The 16,020-nt window shown below is 38.1% G+C and overlaps 2 protein-coding genes across 8 annotated transcripts in view; one reads left to right on the top strand and one right to left on the bottom strand.

Moving 5' to 3' along the window:
* Positions 1-331: 331 nt before the first annotated feature.
* On the top strand, positions 332-10,385 carry HNRNPA2B1 (heterogeneous nuclear ribonucleoprotein A2/B1). 7 transcript variants are annotated; one of them, XR_001161225.2, is made up of 13 exons: positions 369-588; positions 3,362-3,397; positions 3,495-3,605; positions 3,765-3,911; positions 4,199-4,409; positions 4,562-4,663; positions 4,738-4,818; positions 5,292-5,354; positions 6,615-6,734; positions 6,961-7,083; positions 7,752-7,834; positions 9,200-9,272; positions 9,844-10,385. XR_001161225.2 is itself a non-coding variant. In XM_012804364.2 (12 exons), the coding sequence occupies exons 1-11, from the start codon at positions 583-585 to the stop codon at positions 7,811-7,813; spliced, it is 1,062 nt and encodes a 353-aa protein (XP_012659818.1). In that variant the 5' UTR covers positions 369-582; the 3' UTR covers positions 7,814-7,834; positions 9,844-10,385. The 7 variants fall into 7 exon arrangements, 1 of the variants encoding a protein (XP_012659818.1); XR_001161224.2 differs by having other exon boundaries at positions 9,200-9,335; XR_002773091.1 differs by having other exon boundaries at positions 7,990-9,335; positions 9,844-10,172.
* Positions 10,386-13,678: 3,293 nt separating this feature from the next.
* Positions 13,679-16,020, bottom strand: part of NFE2L3 (nuclear factor, erythroid 2 like 3) — a 34,309-nt gene continuing 31,967 nt past the window's right edge. The window contains exon 4 of the mRNA XM_003788606.2: positions 13,679-15,608. Within this exon, the coding sequence (XP_003788654.1) occupies positions 14,340-15,608 (1,269 nt within the window). The 3' untranslated portion in view covers positions 13,679-14,339. The remainder of the gene's footprint in view (positions 15,609-16,020) is intronic.

Below are 16,020 nucleotides of genomic sequence, written 5' to 3'. Positions count from 1 at the left end.
TGTGGCGGGAGAACCGAGACGACAATCAACGGCGTAGTTGCAGGGACCACCTCCCTGACTGAGGGGGCTGGACCTCCAGGCCGCAGATTAAGCTCCGCCCGTCAGCGTTAATTTCAAACTGCGCGACCGTTTCTTACCTGCCCTGCGCTGAGGCGGGGGGCTGGACCTAATTCTGGGAGGGAGTAACACGCAAGCCTCGAGCCTTCCGCAATTCACTAACCCCATTTACGCAAGTGACGTCAAGCGCTGTCTCCGGCCGCGAGTGGGGGAGGGGTACGTGGTTGGCGTAAGGAGGGGGAAGAGCGTTCCCGCCATTGGCGGCGGTTAGGGCGTTTACGCAACGGCCTGACGTAGGAAAGACGCGTTAGTCGGGGGGAAGGTTCTAGAAAAGCGGCGGCAGCGGCCCTAGCGGCAGTAGCAGCAGCGCCGGGTCCCGTGTGGAGGTGCTCCTAGCGGTGTTGTTTCTCGAGCAGTGGCAGTTTTCACTACAACGCCAGGACGAGTCCGGCTCGCGTTCGTCCGCGGAGATCTCTCTCATCTCGCTCGGCTGCGGGAAATCGGGCTGAAGCGACTGAGTCCGCGATGGAGGTAACGGGTTTGAAATCAATGAGTTATTGGAAAGGGCATGGCGAGGCCGTTGGCGCCTCGGTGGTAGTCGGCCAGCTGTCTCCGCGGGAGAGCGGCAGGCAATCGGGCCGCTTCAGTAGCGGTTATTCTCGAGAGGGGTCGATAGCGGAGTTGTTTTCGAGAGGGGTCGGTAGCGGAGGCCTGATTGTACGAACTCCTTCCCCACCCTCAGCCTCCCGTCGCCATTTCCCTTTACTGGGGGGGTGGGGGATGGGAACTTTCACATGGCGGACGCAGCCCTCTTCAGTAAAAGTGGGGCGCGGAGGCGGGAATCCTCATTCCCTTTGTAAAGCACGTTGGTTTGGAGGCCCCGGCGTCTCGGCGTTGGGCGTTTCGGCGGGCATGGGGTCCTCGTGAGCGAGTCTGCGGAGCTTCCCTTCCCCCTCCCGGGAACCGGATTTGGCGTCCGCCATTTTCATGTCTCTCCTCTTTCGCAGCGTTTTTCTTTTAACTGTCTCAGTTTTACTAGTTTGATTCCTGTATCAAAGCTTAGGCGCGGTTAACTATTTTTCTTCCTTTTCGGGCTGTTTTCATATCGTTTCGAGGTGGATTTGGCGTGTTTTGTGAGGTTGGATGTTTTAGAGTCCTGCGCACTTCATTAAAGGCGCTCTGCCTTCCCCTCGATGAAATGGCGCCATTGCGTTCAGAAGCCACACAGAAGAGCGGGCGGGGGGGGGGGCGGTTCTCCAGGGCTTGCAGCCACGGTTTAAGACGAGGTATTACAACCTAGGGCGTTGGGCCGCTTTTGATGCGAGCCATATTGTAAAGAAACCATTTTAAGTTTCCCGACTCTTTTCCTTGCGTAACGGTTTTAACTGGATCTGCGATGTTTAAAAGGGTAACTGAATCGCAGGAAGCTCGAAATAAAAAACTCAAGATCGTACCAATTACTAGGGTAGCGGTGAGGAAGGAGTTTTTTTTTAAGCGAGAGGGGTATTTTAGAATCCATTATTGCTTTGAAGGATTCTATTTAAACTGTAAAAGTTCGTGTTTTAAGAAGTATTTTTGCTGGTCAGTTTTTAGTGTTCGCTGGGTAAAACCGTAGATCTTTTGTAGATGAACTTTGCAGGGGATTACAGGAATGTTTACCCTTAGTTGTACTGTGACTAAAACAGTTCAGTCCCTTAATGCGTGTTTATTTATGTACAAAATTGTAAGATCTGGCCCACTATGTTTTTGAAATTTGTCATTTGCTTTTCTTATTTGTGTTTGCAATCATGATTAATCACTATATTGATAAACATAAGGGCTCAAGCGAAGGGGGTCTATCTGGTAACTTACTTTGACCCTAAGCACGTTTATACAATAACATTGCTTATAATCGATAGTGGACATCGGGTAAGTTCGGAAAAAAAATGTGAGGTAAGTAATGAGTTTTTGCTTTTACTGATTTGTAAGACTTGTAGATGTACATTTTCTCTCTAATTTATTTGGGTTTGGGGAAACGTCTCGTATACTGATATTTAGAATTAAAAAAAAAAAAGCCGGAAAGTCCAGTTATCAATCTTGCTTTATAACCACTTGAAAAAGACTTGATAATTTCAGTTTTTCTTTTGAAATTTTCAGAATCCTGAAATCTTAACTATGCAGGAAAAAAATCTGACTGAATTGGTTCCTACCACTATATAGTTAGGCAGTTGGGAGAACCCCCATATTGTGGGTTGAGCAGTAGTACTGCTTGCTGGGAACAAAATTGAAAATTCTTGGATTCAGAATTACATGTGACCTTTTTCGTTGCATTGTGCATTCATAGCTGGGGTCCTAGATGTCAATTACATATTCTAGTTTATGGATTTTTAATTTTTTAAACCTAACTACCTTATTAGGTAATTACCTACTTGGCTCATTTTTTAATTCAAAATGAAGGGCTGTTAAGTGCAGCATATTTGCTTGCTGTTTTGCAGATAATAAAAAATTTTAGCTCAAATTTTTTTCCTGTGTAAAATGTGAGACATTTGTGCTGTTACCAGATGGCCGCTTAAGTTCACTAAGACTAAGCTTTCAATGTATTTAATGAGTTGATTATCTTTAATGAATTTACTTCAGGTCAATGTACTGCATTTCAGTGTACATAGGGTTGTTAGCTGGGTAGTGATTCAGATTGTACTGTGACATTAAGTGCCCAACAAAGAATCAGTATGCTAAGTTTCATAAACTTTTAGGTATTGCTGGTCATAAAATTTAATTTTGGGGGTTAGAAGAAGCTGTTTTTAAGGTACTTTGTACATATCTTGAATGTTTAGTTTTTTTAGGAGTCATTACAGAGAAACTTAAATCACATTTAATAGTTTTGGTCGAGAATTTAAAATCGCCACCAGAGGGGGCAGTTAAGGATAAAGAAATGTGTTACTTTTCAGATAATGAATTCTGAAATAAATGGTAGACTTTGGGTCTTAAGGAATCAAGAGTTATTTTTTATATTTAACACAAGCTGAATTGGATTAAAAAGCTAACAACTATGTTTTTAGGTATTGAGTGAAAAGGTTTATTAGAATTTTTTTAGTAACCCTGCAGTGACCACAGGACAGATAGGTTCCATCAGAAAGTTTTTTTAAATCAAGTGGTAGTAAATTTGTTGAAGATAATTTAATGTCAAGTAGACTTAGATCAAGCATTAATGATTTTGAAACTTGTATAGTTCAGCTGAAGCAATTTTTTTTTTTTTTGGTGTAACACAAATATGCAGTTTAACATATGGTTTAAATTTGATGTAAGTTTTTTTTTTCCCCCCCAGAAAACTTTAGAAACTGTTCCTTTGGAGAGGAAAAAGGTACTCTGCCAGCAGGTCACCTCATATTTAAGAATTTAATTTCCTGCATACAAAGAGAAAATGTAAATAAAAATTGAAATGGTGTTTTCCTTTGCAGAGAGAAAAGGAACAGTTCCGTAAACTCTTTATTGGTGGCTTAAGCTTTGAAACCACAGAAGAAAGTTTGAGAAACTACTACGAGCAATGGGGCAAACTTACAGACTGTGTGGTACGTAAATTATGGAATTTTGAATGTACTATTTTTTAGCTTTGTCTTCATTGAATAATGCAGAAAGTAAAGCTTGTGCTGCTTATAAAACTATTGTAGTTGCTATTCCAATTTATAACAATGAGATCATTTCCTAAAGTTTACTTCTTGGTTTTAAAGGTAATGAGAGATCCTGCAAGCAAAAGATCAAGAGGATTTGGTTTTGTAACTTTCTCATCCATGGCTGAGGTTGATGCTGCCATGGCTGCAAGACCTCATTCAATTGATGGGAGAGTGGTTGAGCCAAAACGTGCTGTAGCAAGAGAGGTAAGCAGAAATAACTTCGTGGTGCAGTCATACATGGGGGGAGATGCTGTCATGTGAGAGATGAGTAATTTTTGAAAGGATTTCGTTTTCTTAAAAGTGGTTTGGAGTTTCTTTTCTTTTACCTCCTTGAAGTAACTTATTTTTCAAAAGACTTTCGAAGCTATCCCTTTAATTGGTATTTTATCATAAGGTGATTATAAGCCATCTGTGGTGCAAACGTGGTGTTCTTTTAATCATACTTGAAGGATTTTCTGTCACGATGACTTTCTTTTCCCCTACTATTCTAGGAGTCTGGAAAACCAGGGGCTCATGTAACTGTGAAGAAACTGTTTGTTGGTGGAATTAAAGAAGATACTGAGGAGCATCACCTTAGAGATTACTTTGAGGAGTATGGAAAAATTGATACCATTGAGATAATTACCGATAGGCAGTCTGGAAAGAAAAGAGGCTTTGGCTTTGTTACTTTTGATGACCATGATCCTGTGGATAAAATCGTATGTAAGTGTCTATAGGTGCTATGTTGGTAGATGATTTAACATGCATTACGTTTTGGGCATGTGAACATCTATAACTTCATTAAAAGATGAACTTTTTAGGTTGCTTTACTATTACACTATGGAATTAATGGAGTCTTTTTCCCCCCATTCTAGTGCAGAAATACCATACCATCAACGGTCATAATGCAGAAGTAAGAAAGGCTTTGTCTAGACAAGAAATGCAGGAAGTTCAGAGTTCTAGGAGTGGAAGAGGAGGTAACTTCATTAATTGGTTTTTCTTTCTTTTCATTTGTGGAAGTGCTTCCTGCTAACCGGGGCATTTATTGTAGGCAACTTTGGTTTTGGAGATTCACGTGGTGGTGGTGGAAATTTTGGACCAGGACCAGGAAGTAACTTTAGAGGAGGATCTGGTAAGTTCAGGTTCTAAGTGTTGAAGGCTGATAATGAGTATGCACGATTAAAAATCTTACGAGTTCTCAGAATTAGGAGATCAACCTAAATTAAAAGTTGTCTCTGAGACTATTTTGGTTATAAACTTGAGAATTTCCAGCGTGGATAGACAAAGACGTAAAAAGTGTGCTTACCTGAATTATTAATTGCCAAGAAGAAGAACTTCAGCCTGTCCATTGTCATTACTATGTACAAATGAATGGAATTTCTTAAATTGAGGCTTGCCCAGTCTAAGCTGAAAAGCAGTTGATCTTAATATAAGATTTAATTACTTGTTTTTATTTTTAGGCATGAACTAGTAAAAATACCAGTGTGTTTCCACCTAAGGTTCTCAGTTCTCTGAGGGATACTACTGATAGGGGGACTGTAGAAGGAATGAGTTAAAGATTGAGTAGGTGGGCAGGTTATAATCATTTGTTTTGGCCCCTCACAGATGGATATGGAAGTGGACGTGGATTTGGGGATGGCTATAATGGGTATGGAGGAGGACCTGGAGGTCAGTTTCTTTAATTTGATCTATGTGACTCTAAACTGCATCGTGTATGTTTGTTTATACATCAACTTAAATCTATATTTTGCCATTTGGCTTAGGTAATAGTGGTTCGGTTATTTGGCTTTTCCTTTATAATTTGCATCTTTCTTAGTTTTGTCGCTTTTAAAGAATATAGTGCAAAATCATGGGTGAAATTAAAATGAGAATTTGAAGGTGCTGTCATATTACATAATTGTTCATCAAACAAACAAATTGGACCAAAATGTGATACTTTATGCATTTTGCTTTTTTGGGAAAAGTACGGACTTTAGGAGTTGAGAGCACCCCATGAAGGGAAGTACATGTAAGAGCAGTTGTTGTCCTGGCACTTAAATAGATGATAGGTCCCCTCCTCTTAGGCTAAAAGAACCTAAGGAATATTCTCAAAATAAATACGTAAGTGTGCTTGCTTCCTGGCTCCAGATAAGGTTGTGAGCCACTGTTACACATCAAGCGATAGCTTTAATTGTAATGTATAGTATACATTTCTTTGGCGTACAGGAAAGGTATGTTTCTGACAGGTTTCGTAAAAGAGACATATTACAACTAAGCTGCAGACATCCCTGGTTTTGCTACTCATTAGGCATGACTTAAATTATGCATCTCTTACTTGGAAAATGAATTTTGAATTTAAAATTTAAATGTTAAATTATCACTTGTAAATAATTTGAGACTTAAAGTTTTGAGGAGGGTTTTTTTTTTTTTAAGGCTCTAGATTAAGAATAAACTTGATTTACATGAAAGCTTGCTAATTTTTGGTCCTCTCTTCATCGTTATGCTAGAGTGGGTAGGTTAGTGAGTGTTCTGTTCAGGAAAAGAGACAAGATTATCCATAGGGAAGTATGAATTGGGAACTTAATCTTTGGTACAAAAAGTTACTGTTCTGGTTTCTCCTTAGCCCATACTGCTAATCTTCATAATTCTTACCCAAAATGTGCATGTATTTCAACATACCTTCAAGGGATCAGTATCTTCAGTTTTAGGGGAAAGCTGTGGTAGTACAGGTATTTCAGTCTCTATAAATGGTCTATCCAGTTGGCTAAGGATAGGCACTCAGCCCCCAAATATTTGCCAAAAATAGGTACTCAGCCCTTATGAGACTTACGGAGGGACTATTTTATTTGTAATAAAATGTATTTTTGAAAGTTAGAAATGGGTGTGATAAGACAATTCAAATGGAATTGAAAATATTAAGTAATCACTTAAAGGCTTATTTTATAATAGGTGGCAATTTTGGAGGTAGCCCTGGTTATGGAGGAGGAAGAGGAGGATATGGTGGTGGAGGACCTGGATATGGCAACCAGGGTGGGGGCTACGGAGGTGGTTATGACAACTATGGAGGAGGTAATAAATTCACCTGCAATTTTTGTGGGAATTTGGAGTGGAATTAATGGCCTATAACATTTGATTTTTCATTTCACTGTTGTCATTAGATGCCTTTAAGAATTATAGATAGGTGTTATGCATATATTCTGATTTGTTTTTGTTCTAACACTCAGCATGTATTTAGTTGCTTAATGTTTTGATTGTCTTCTGAGGTCCATTATGCTGTCACTCTCTTTTTTTACAGGAAATTATGGAAGTGGAAATTACAATGATTTTGGAAATTATAACCAGCAACCTTCTAACTATGGTCCAATGAAGAGTGGAAACTTTGGTGGTAGCAGGAACATGGGTGGACCATATGGTGGAGGTAATTAATAACTAAAAATTGAAATATTTCAGATTTTTGTGTGATTAGATGATTAGTCTTCATGACTTTTAAGTCAGGCATACTAAGTATATTTGGGTAATTCTCCCTTTAAATGTATATAACTTGAAAGACATTTTCCAAAGCGAGATCTCCACAGAAGTACATCAGTCAGCACATGGTTTTTAACATCACATTCAGGATGGGTGGTGGATGTGAAATACTTGGATTGCAGGAGGTAGTTTAGGTATGGTGGGGGTTCTGTTTTCTTTGCCCTTGAATAATTCTTGAGAAAGGTAAAATTAAGCATGTTGCAGGTGGTATAAATTGGCTATTAATACACCACCAGCATCTTTGAAAGTTAAATAGTATGCATTTATTTAAATTAGTTCAGGTTAATTTTAAGAATGTTTTTAGTAGGACTGGAGAGACATTCTGCATTTTGTGTTTGTGATTTGTAAAAATTTAAATGGTGGTGAGAGGACCCATTAAGACTTGAGGAACAAATGTCTTTATGATGGGTAATTTCTTTCCCAAGTAATTTGGCTCACTGGGGCTCAAGGTTATGATCTGCTTGTTTTAAAGACAGGATGGATATAAATAGAGTCCGCTGTAGTATTATCAGAAGTTATAGTAACCTTGCTTTCTCTTTGCTGTTTCGATCATTCCAGGAAACTATGGTCCAGGAGGCAGTGGAGGAAGTGGGGGTTATGGTGGGAGGAGCCGATATTGAGCTTCTTCCAATTTGCCATGGGTAAGTAGCTTTTGAGTTTTACAATATTATTGTCTTGGGAGACCTAGCTGCAGGAGTAAAAGCTTTTTAGGATCATGTTATCTTTCCTTAAAATCTGGTTAGATGGATAATTTCATAACCTATTTTTTTTTTACTCTTTACTTCTGTTGAAACAGGCTTCACTGTATAAATAGGAGAGGATGAGAGCCCAGAGGTAACAGAACAGCTTCAGGTTATCGAAATAACAATGTTAAGGAAACTCTTATCTCAGTCATGCATAAATATGCAGTGATATGGCAGAAGACACCAGAGCAGATGCAGAGAGCCATTTTGTGAATGGATTGGATTATTTAATAACATTACCTTACTGTGGAGGAAGGATTGTAAAAATATGCCTTTGAGACAGTTTCTTAGCTTTTTAATTGTTGTTTCTTTCTAGTGGTCTTTGTAAGAGTGTAGAAGCATTCCTTCTTTGATAATGTTAAATTTGTAAGTTTCAGGTGACATGTGAAACCTTTTTTAAGATTTTTCTCAAAGTTTTGAAAAGCTATTAGCCAGGATCATGGTGTAATAAGACATAACGTTTTCCTTTAAAAAAATTTAAGTGCGTGTGTAGAGTTAAGAAGCTGTTGTACATTTATGATTTAATAAAATAATTCTAAAGGAAATTGTGTAATTATAGACTTTTTATTTTAAATAAGTTAAGGAGTGGGTAGTATAATTAAGGTCCGTTGCAAAGCTGTTGTATATTTATTTGTGTAAGATAAATGCTGGTCAGATATAAGTGTGTTGTCTGCAATTCATCAGGATTAAATTATGTAGATAACTTAAGGGATATCTCTGCAAGGAGAAACACCTTTTTAGATCTTTTAGATGCTGCTTCTTCAATGCAAGGAAAGGAAATAACCCCAGCGAGGTACTCTTCAGGGACACAGGTCTAGTACAAGAGAACTCTTGACGGCTACTAAATTCAGCCAGTCTTAAAAAACTGCGCTGTTTCTACAAAGCTTTAACTACAGTAGTTTATAAGGATGCCAACGAAAGCTGAGGGTGTAGAGCAAAATAGTTCTAAGCTTCAGTTAAACTTCTTTAGGTAAGATCTTATTTACTTTTCCTTTCTTAATTTTCCTCCCTAAAAGATAAACTAATACTACTCTCCAATGGTCTTTCAGTATAGTGGTTCTTATGTAGTTTAACATAGCTATAAATTGAGTTTAACAATTTATAAACTCAAGAGAATAATTTTTTTAAACCCTGTTTTCCAATCTGTCATTTACTTAAATTATTTTGGTTGTTTTTCCCCTTTTTTCCTTCTTTTCCTACCCCCTTCCCCTCCATGAAGATTCAGGTGCTTAACATATCATTTTTTTCCCTGCTGGAATTTAGCATTGATAAGAGCCATGGACAAGTATATTCTGCTGCTACAAAGACTGTAAAGTGCTTCATTTCAACAGCTGAGGCAAGCCAAGTGATCATTAATAAAGCTTTTCTTGGTTCCTTCAGTGGTGTTGGTAGTAAAATGGTAGGTAAAAGTTAGGCTGCAAGTTCAATAAATCATGAGATTTCCCATCATTACACCCTTGTGTATTCACGTTTCTTGGATCAAGCATTTGAGTGTATTTAGGGGTTTTATTAAAATAAAGACATTTGTTCTATTTATGGTTCTAGCTTTACCTACTTAACACAAGGCTGAAAAGAGAAGGTAGGGGCAAATGGTTGAATCTGTCTACTTCCAGATAAGTTTGAGTAGTGTCTGTCTACATTATATAGTTGGGTTTAGGTGTGGTAATTCTTACCCAGTATCTTACCCTGAAGAAAGATGTAGGTTGGCTGCTGAAGTTTGTCTCTTAGGTATTCACTGGAGTTTGATTGCCTGGCTTTATTGCCTTTTCAGGAATGTGATAATCAGGGCTTATTCTACTATATGCACCAGTGAATCTTCTTTGATCCTAAGACCACCACTGAAGTTATTTAGGTTCTTTGGACAAACATGATAAACTTCTTCAGATACTTTTTTTTTCCTTTGGCAGGAAGGTGTCTTGCTGCAGGTAACTAATGAAGAAGTGGTCAACCACAGAGTCTTCAAGAAATAAGAAATTCTGTACCATCTGAAAGTAGTTCTTGTTGGTGCCTTCATTTAAAAAGCACTTTTAAGTCTAAAAGGGAAATGTTTTCTGATAAAACAAATTTCATTTAGTTCAGGTTCTTGATATAAAACAAAATGAGTGTTGTATGTAAAACGATGACATCAAATCGGCTAGAGAGATAAATGTATCATGTTTTAAGTTAGGTTTTGTGAGTAGATAGATAAAAATTCTATTTTAAATATGAAGTTTATAAAATAAATACTTTTGTATCTAAATACTTGGTGTAATGTTTACACATCATATGTGTGAATCTTGTTCTATGAACATACAATTGTCTATAAAAGATCGCCATCCCCTAAATTTTTAAAGCAATTTTGCAAATCTATACATATTTATATTTTCTTTCAATATTAATAGACAAATGAGAAGAGCATTGTGGACATTATTGGCTGTCCCTAATAAAATGCTATTCTTTATGCACTGTATATTTCAGCGTTTGAATACTGCTACAGTTTTCTGGCTTTTACCCTGTTTGTTTTAAATATTGCTGGTGGCATTTTGAAATTAAATTAACCAGGTAGAGTGTTCGAAAGTAACTGGCTGTGGGAATCATTACAGCTTAAAATTTCATAGTAGTTTGTCTACTGTCAGTTTGGTTGTGTTTTACAATTAACAAATGGTTGAACTTTTTGGATAAAATTGGATGGGGCCATACCTAGTTGGACATTTAAACCAGAAAATAACAAGTGCAAAGTTAAATTATTTTGATTAGTTTATTTTAATAATGAGATATTTCACAGGTAAGTCAAACTAATGGCCAGTAAGTATTGTGAGCTGTATTTTTTGAAATAATAGTTTGCATCCATTATTGACTATTAACATATGCATGAGAATACTTCACATTTATTAGGAAAACTTCTGAAGGATTAAAAAAAAGTCTACCTCTGCATAGAAATTGAACTTTGAAGAAATATATCAATAAGTTGATGTAGCACCTCAAGTACCCAAACTAGCAAGGGAATATTACAAATTACAGGGAAAGAATAAATAATGCACAATAGGGTGAAATGAACTGGTGTTATGAGGATAATGGGTTTACTAGGTATTGTTATTAAAACGTTTCCTGTACATTTATCTCTTTGTTTAGTAATTGAAATTTAAGGTATTCTTGTGAAACTTGAAAGAAAACATATTGGTACAAAGCACATACCTCCAATACTGAAAAAGAACTTTAGGGCAAACATTTTCAGTAGATGTCACCATTTGGGAACAAGTTCTTAATGTGTGTGATTCTGGCTAAAGATCAAGGTTGCAGTCAGAAAAGACTTTGGACAGTGAACATCTAAGATGACTAACAGGAATGATTTTAAAACAAATGCTGGATGTTAACCTTTTCTCAGTGAACAATTTGAGAAACAAGGAAAAATTGGCAAATAAGGCCACACTTTACCAAATAACTGGTTTATCGTGGTTATGCTGTGTTGGAGGGTTCCACTCGCATGGTTTTTGAAGCTGGCTACTGTACTGCACTCGAGGTGTACCTTGGTTTTTATGAATTTCTATGAAACTGGGTTTTTCACCAAGGTTTTTGATAGCTGTGAATGAAGCCAAATTTGGTTGGTCTAAGTATCTAATCATGACCTAAATATTTCAGGTATACTTCAAGCTTTTAGAATGAAAGAATTAAGTTTCAGTTCATTACTGATGATGGTAGTTGTTGTAAAGTGCAGGAATGTTTTTGTGGAAGGTAGAGAGTAATCTTACAAAAACATATGTGGTTCAATTTTATTTAACATCACAAACTTAGGGTTTGGAAAGTAAGGTATCCAAATGGTTCGTATGACCCATGCTACTTGACACAAGGTAGTACTGCAATTTAACAGTGGTTAGCTATATTTGTTGGCCTGGAGCCACTTAGCAGGTAAGTGGATTACCAGAGAATATTTGAAGATGGGATGGGCAAAGGCTGGCTGATGCAACTACTTAAAATCAGATGTAAGAAAGGTGTTAGGTTCTCAAATAGATCCATAGCCCAACATGTGCTTAAGGCCACTGCCAAACTTGAAGATCTATTTCACAGGAGTCAAGTATCCAGATGACTTTGTTCATGGTAGTTAATGGCATGCACATAATTAACCTGGACTTTTATCTCCGTTATAAGCCACTTAAAACCATTCATTGACTGCCATTAGAGGAAATGAGGGTTTTGTCTATGTTGTGGGGAGGTTCTACCATGTTTCACTTTAATTTTTCAATTGTAGTGGAATGAATACCAATTTTCTAAATTAGGAAAGACATTTATATTGGGATCTCTTTCAAATAAAGGAGAGATTGGAGCTAATCGCTGAATTCGGGGGGGGGGGGGGCTCAAGTAAACAGGACTGGCACGAAGTTGTTGAGCTTTTTTTCACCATCAAGCTGTTGGCTATTTTGACTACAGAGTCAACCATTGGGTTTCAGTGAAGTCTTTTTTGAGACAGTTTAACTATGTGGTTTCTCCAGCAGTGATCTCACAGCCACCTCCCAACTCTTGGGCTTAAGCAATTTTTCTGCCTTGGCCTCCCAAGTAGCTGGGCCTACAGGTTCCTGCCACAATGCCCCTGACCCTACAGGCACTGAGCCTCACTTTTAAGCCTTACAAATCAGTCCATGGTATGTGTGGGTGTGACATAACTTAGTGATCGGGCAAGTGGTGGAAGTGGTTATTAAAACAATGGGTTAACTACAGTCCCTTGGTATCTGGGGATACTGGTTCCAGGCTCCGCACATAACTTACATCAATATCTTAAAATTTTAGTTTGAATTTCAGTCCCTAAACATTTCCCAGCTTTATTTTTTTCTTCCCTCCTCAGGTTTGAAAAGAACAGTGACAAGCAGTATGAGTAGCAGAGAAATTGATATTGTAGGATTCTTAAATTTTAAGCTTAAATTTGTTTTAATGTGCCTCACAGTTGCAATACAATCAAGTTTTGGATCTACTGAAAACCTATTAATAGCTAGGAAGATCTAGGGCTTGGAAGAAATGGCTATACCCAGCTTAAAATGGAAAAAGAATGTTAAGGTGCAAGACTATGAAAGCTGTATATCCATAACCCACGGCAGTACTTCTCATGGTTTCTGATAAAATCGTAAACCAAGTCAATGGTGGTACAGCAGGGACATCATCTGAAAACCTTTGTAAAAATATGGGTATTAATTAGACTACCATGTTAAAATCTTATGTGGGAGGTCTTTGCTATCTTAAGAAAATGCACAGTTTCCTGTTAATATTCAAATTTCTGAAATGGTTTGGTGAGATTTCAGTATTTTAGGCTGTGAGCCTAGCCCTATAGCTGGCCAAGGACTTAATGGGTTTAATAATACCCAAGGAGTTCTGGTTATGCAGGCAGGCAGCTCCATTATACCTGTGGAATTACAGGGAAGGAGGGAGGTCTGTGGCCTAAGCTGCCAACCACTATGGCTTTGCACCATTCCCCTCTCCCAGCCCTGCATTAAAGCCTAATACAACCTAATGCTGCAGCCCTTTAATATAGTTCCTGTGTGTTGTCACTCTCAGGTTGAGAACAGCTGGTTTAGACTTGGCTGGTCTTTTGGGAGGGGGGGGTGACATGTAAGTCTTCACTTTGTCACCCTCAGAAGTGTGGTGTCATAGCTCACAGCAACCTCAAAATTCTTGCCTCCCTCAGCCTCCTGTGTAGGTGAAACTAGAGACACCACAATGCCCAGTTAGTCTCTAGAACACCTGAGTTCAAGCACTCCACCAGCCTTGGCCTCCCATTTTTACTTTTTATTTTGTATAGTATGTGTTAAGTCAAAGGGCATTTGCCATAATGTTGACATCCATCTGACCTGAGTCTAATTTATCTGTATAAGTTCAAATTTTCACTGTGCTGCCCTATTTGTTAGTCACTAATCCTGAAGGTGGATAGTTTGGGAGGAAAATAAATTTGCTTGGAACTTCTGTATAAAAGGGAAAATTTAACACATTCAAGTTTATTTCCACAGAGTTAAATTACTCATAAAAGTTAAAAATAGCCTTTGAAAACTTCACTATAGTACTAACAGTGGAAATAAGGCTATTTTGCATTTTAAGTCATAGGAAACAAATACATCTTAAAACAGATCCCCTGTTCTTTTTGAAGTGACCTCATTTTTAAAAAATTGGCTCCAAAGTGAATGCTAAGTCATACCAGGTTTTCATATTATCCTATTCTTTGAACCAAAACTTTATGAATCTTAATAGGATTTCATGAAAAGTGGTTTCCCCTAAATTCCTCACAAGTACGATCTCAGAGTCCAAAATATTTATCTATGTAAACTTCAAAACAGCCTTAACTGAGCACTTCAAGTAGCAGTACTTAATGTTGATTACAATGGTTTGTGATCCAGATGAGCAGTTTCTTAACAGTAGTACTTTGTCCACATAAGGGAGTCCATCTTCAGTTTCTTCTTTCACTTTTTCTCTTTCCTTTTTGGTTTTCCTTTCTGTGGCCTGAGGGCACCAGTTCTTTGGGTACAATCAAAACACTTCCATCATGGCTGCACTGAAGTGCATATTGGTTTGGATTAACTGGCCTACCTTGCTCATCTCTTAACCTACTGAAAATATCATGATAAAGGATATGCAGTTTTTGTTTCATTATGTTAACAGCTTTGTTACATTGGGCTTGCTCTCTCTTAAGGGTTTCCTTCTTTGCTTGCAAATTACATACGTCATCTTCTAGATTCAAAATTATGTCTAATTTGCGTTTACGACAGTTCTGAGCAGCCACTTTATTTTTCCCTCTTCGTCTGATATCACGGATGAGTGAGACTTGTAAGTCTGTCAGATAGTGCCTACTTAACATGCTGTTGAAAGAATCAACAGGCATACGGACGATTTCATCTACAGAAAAAGGGATGTGTAAAGCTTTAGCACGCCGTTCATCACGACTCAAGTTTCTATCTGTGTCATTGAGGTGCCTACTCATTTTCTGTGATTTCACAGGCCATGAAAAAGATTCATCAGTGGATTCTGGTGCACTTGGCTGTAAGTGGTAAGTGTGGTTATGAAATACGTGTTGAAACGAAAGATTGCTGTGGAAACCAGAAGCACTCCTATGGTCCACGTGACAAAGCTTACTGGGTTCTGTGTAGTAACCTCCTACAGCCCCTTCTAAGTTAAGATGGGAAAGAGAGTCAAGGTCACTATTATAACCTATAGCACCTTCATCATACACAGAGTGAGAAGAATTAGACTTAGTGACAGAGGTTCTATTGTGACTTGAATTTAAAGAAAGGCCAGAATCAGAATCTGGTTCTTCAAAAAGCTGGGCAACTTCCATTGGATCAAAACCTTCCTCTGTGGCCAATGACATCAAGTTTATCTCATCAAATATGTTTATGTCAAGATCATATAGTAGGTCCTGGCTTGTCAGAGTCCTTGTTTGATTGTCAACAGGTGGGAGAGAGCCTGGCAAATTAGTTACAGTAAGGGTCTGCTCAGGATTGATAGTATGAGAAGTTAACTGCAGAAATGCTGCTTGTGCCTGTGAAGTCCTTGCTACTGGATCTCTTCTAAACGTATTGTTGGGACACAACAACATGGCCTCATGAAGGTTCACATCGTGACTTATAGCCTGGCTAAAGTTTACATTAGAATGTGCTGAAGAATTCATGCCATCATTGACAGTGCCTAGAAAAGGAGGAATATCTCCCAGTGAGAAGCCCTGAAAAAGGAAGGGAAAACACTTTATCCATAACCCTATTTCAAATCAGTTGTATTAACCTAATGTAACTTTTCCTTCCTCACTTTTGTCAATTCCTCTACATAAAATAGGGATACGCTATTAGCTATAAATGACTGCTTAAAATACAAGCAATATAATAACATGATGTGTGTCCAAATCAGAATATACTTGGAGGAAAGAACTGTTCTTTGAATAACCTAGAAATTTAGAAAGCTTGACTAGTATAAAAACTAATCTCATTGTTTTTCTTGAGATGGAGTGTCACTTTGTCACCTGAGGTAGAGTGCTGTGGCATCACAGCTCATAGCAACCTTAAACTCTTGGGCTTAAGTGATTCTCTTGCCTCAGCCTCCCAAGTAGCTGGGACTACAGGTGCCCGCCACAACGCCTG

This window comes from Otolemur garnettii, unplaced genomic scaffold (genome assembly GCF_000181295.1).
Source record: "Otolemur garnettii isolate 467f Iridium unplaced genomic scaffold, OtoGar3 scaffold00028, whole genome shotgun sequence".
Taxonomy (NCBI): Eukaryota; Metazoa; Chordata; class Mammalia; order Primates; family Galagidae; genus Otolemur; species Otolemur garnettii.
Note: the sequence above shows the minus strand (reverse complement) of the source record. Positions and strands in the feature narration are given on the sequence as shown.

Excerpts from the sequence above, each read along its gene's own strand:
- HNRNPA2B1 (XM_012804364.2), top strand. Across the intron at positions 4,664-4,737 it reads TTCTAGGAGTGGAAGAGGAG|GCAACTTTGGTTTTGGAGAT; the intron begins GTAACTTCATTA and ends CATTTATTGTAG. Across the intron at positions 6,735-6,960 it reads TTATGACAACTATGGAGGAG|GAAATTATGGAAGTGGAAAT; the intron begins GTAATAAATTCA and ends CTTTTTTTACAG.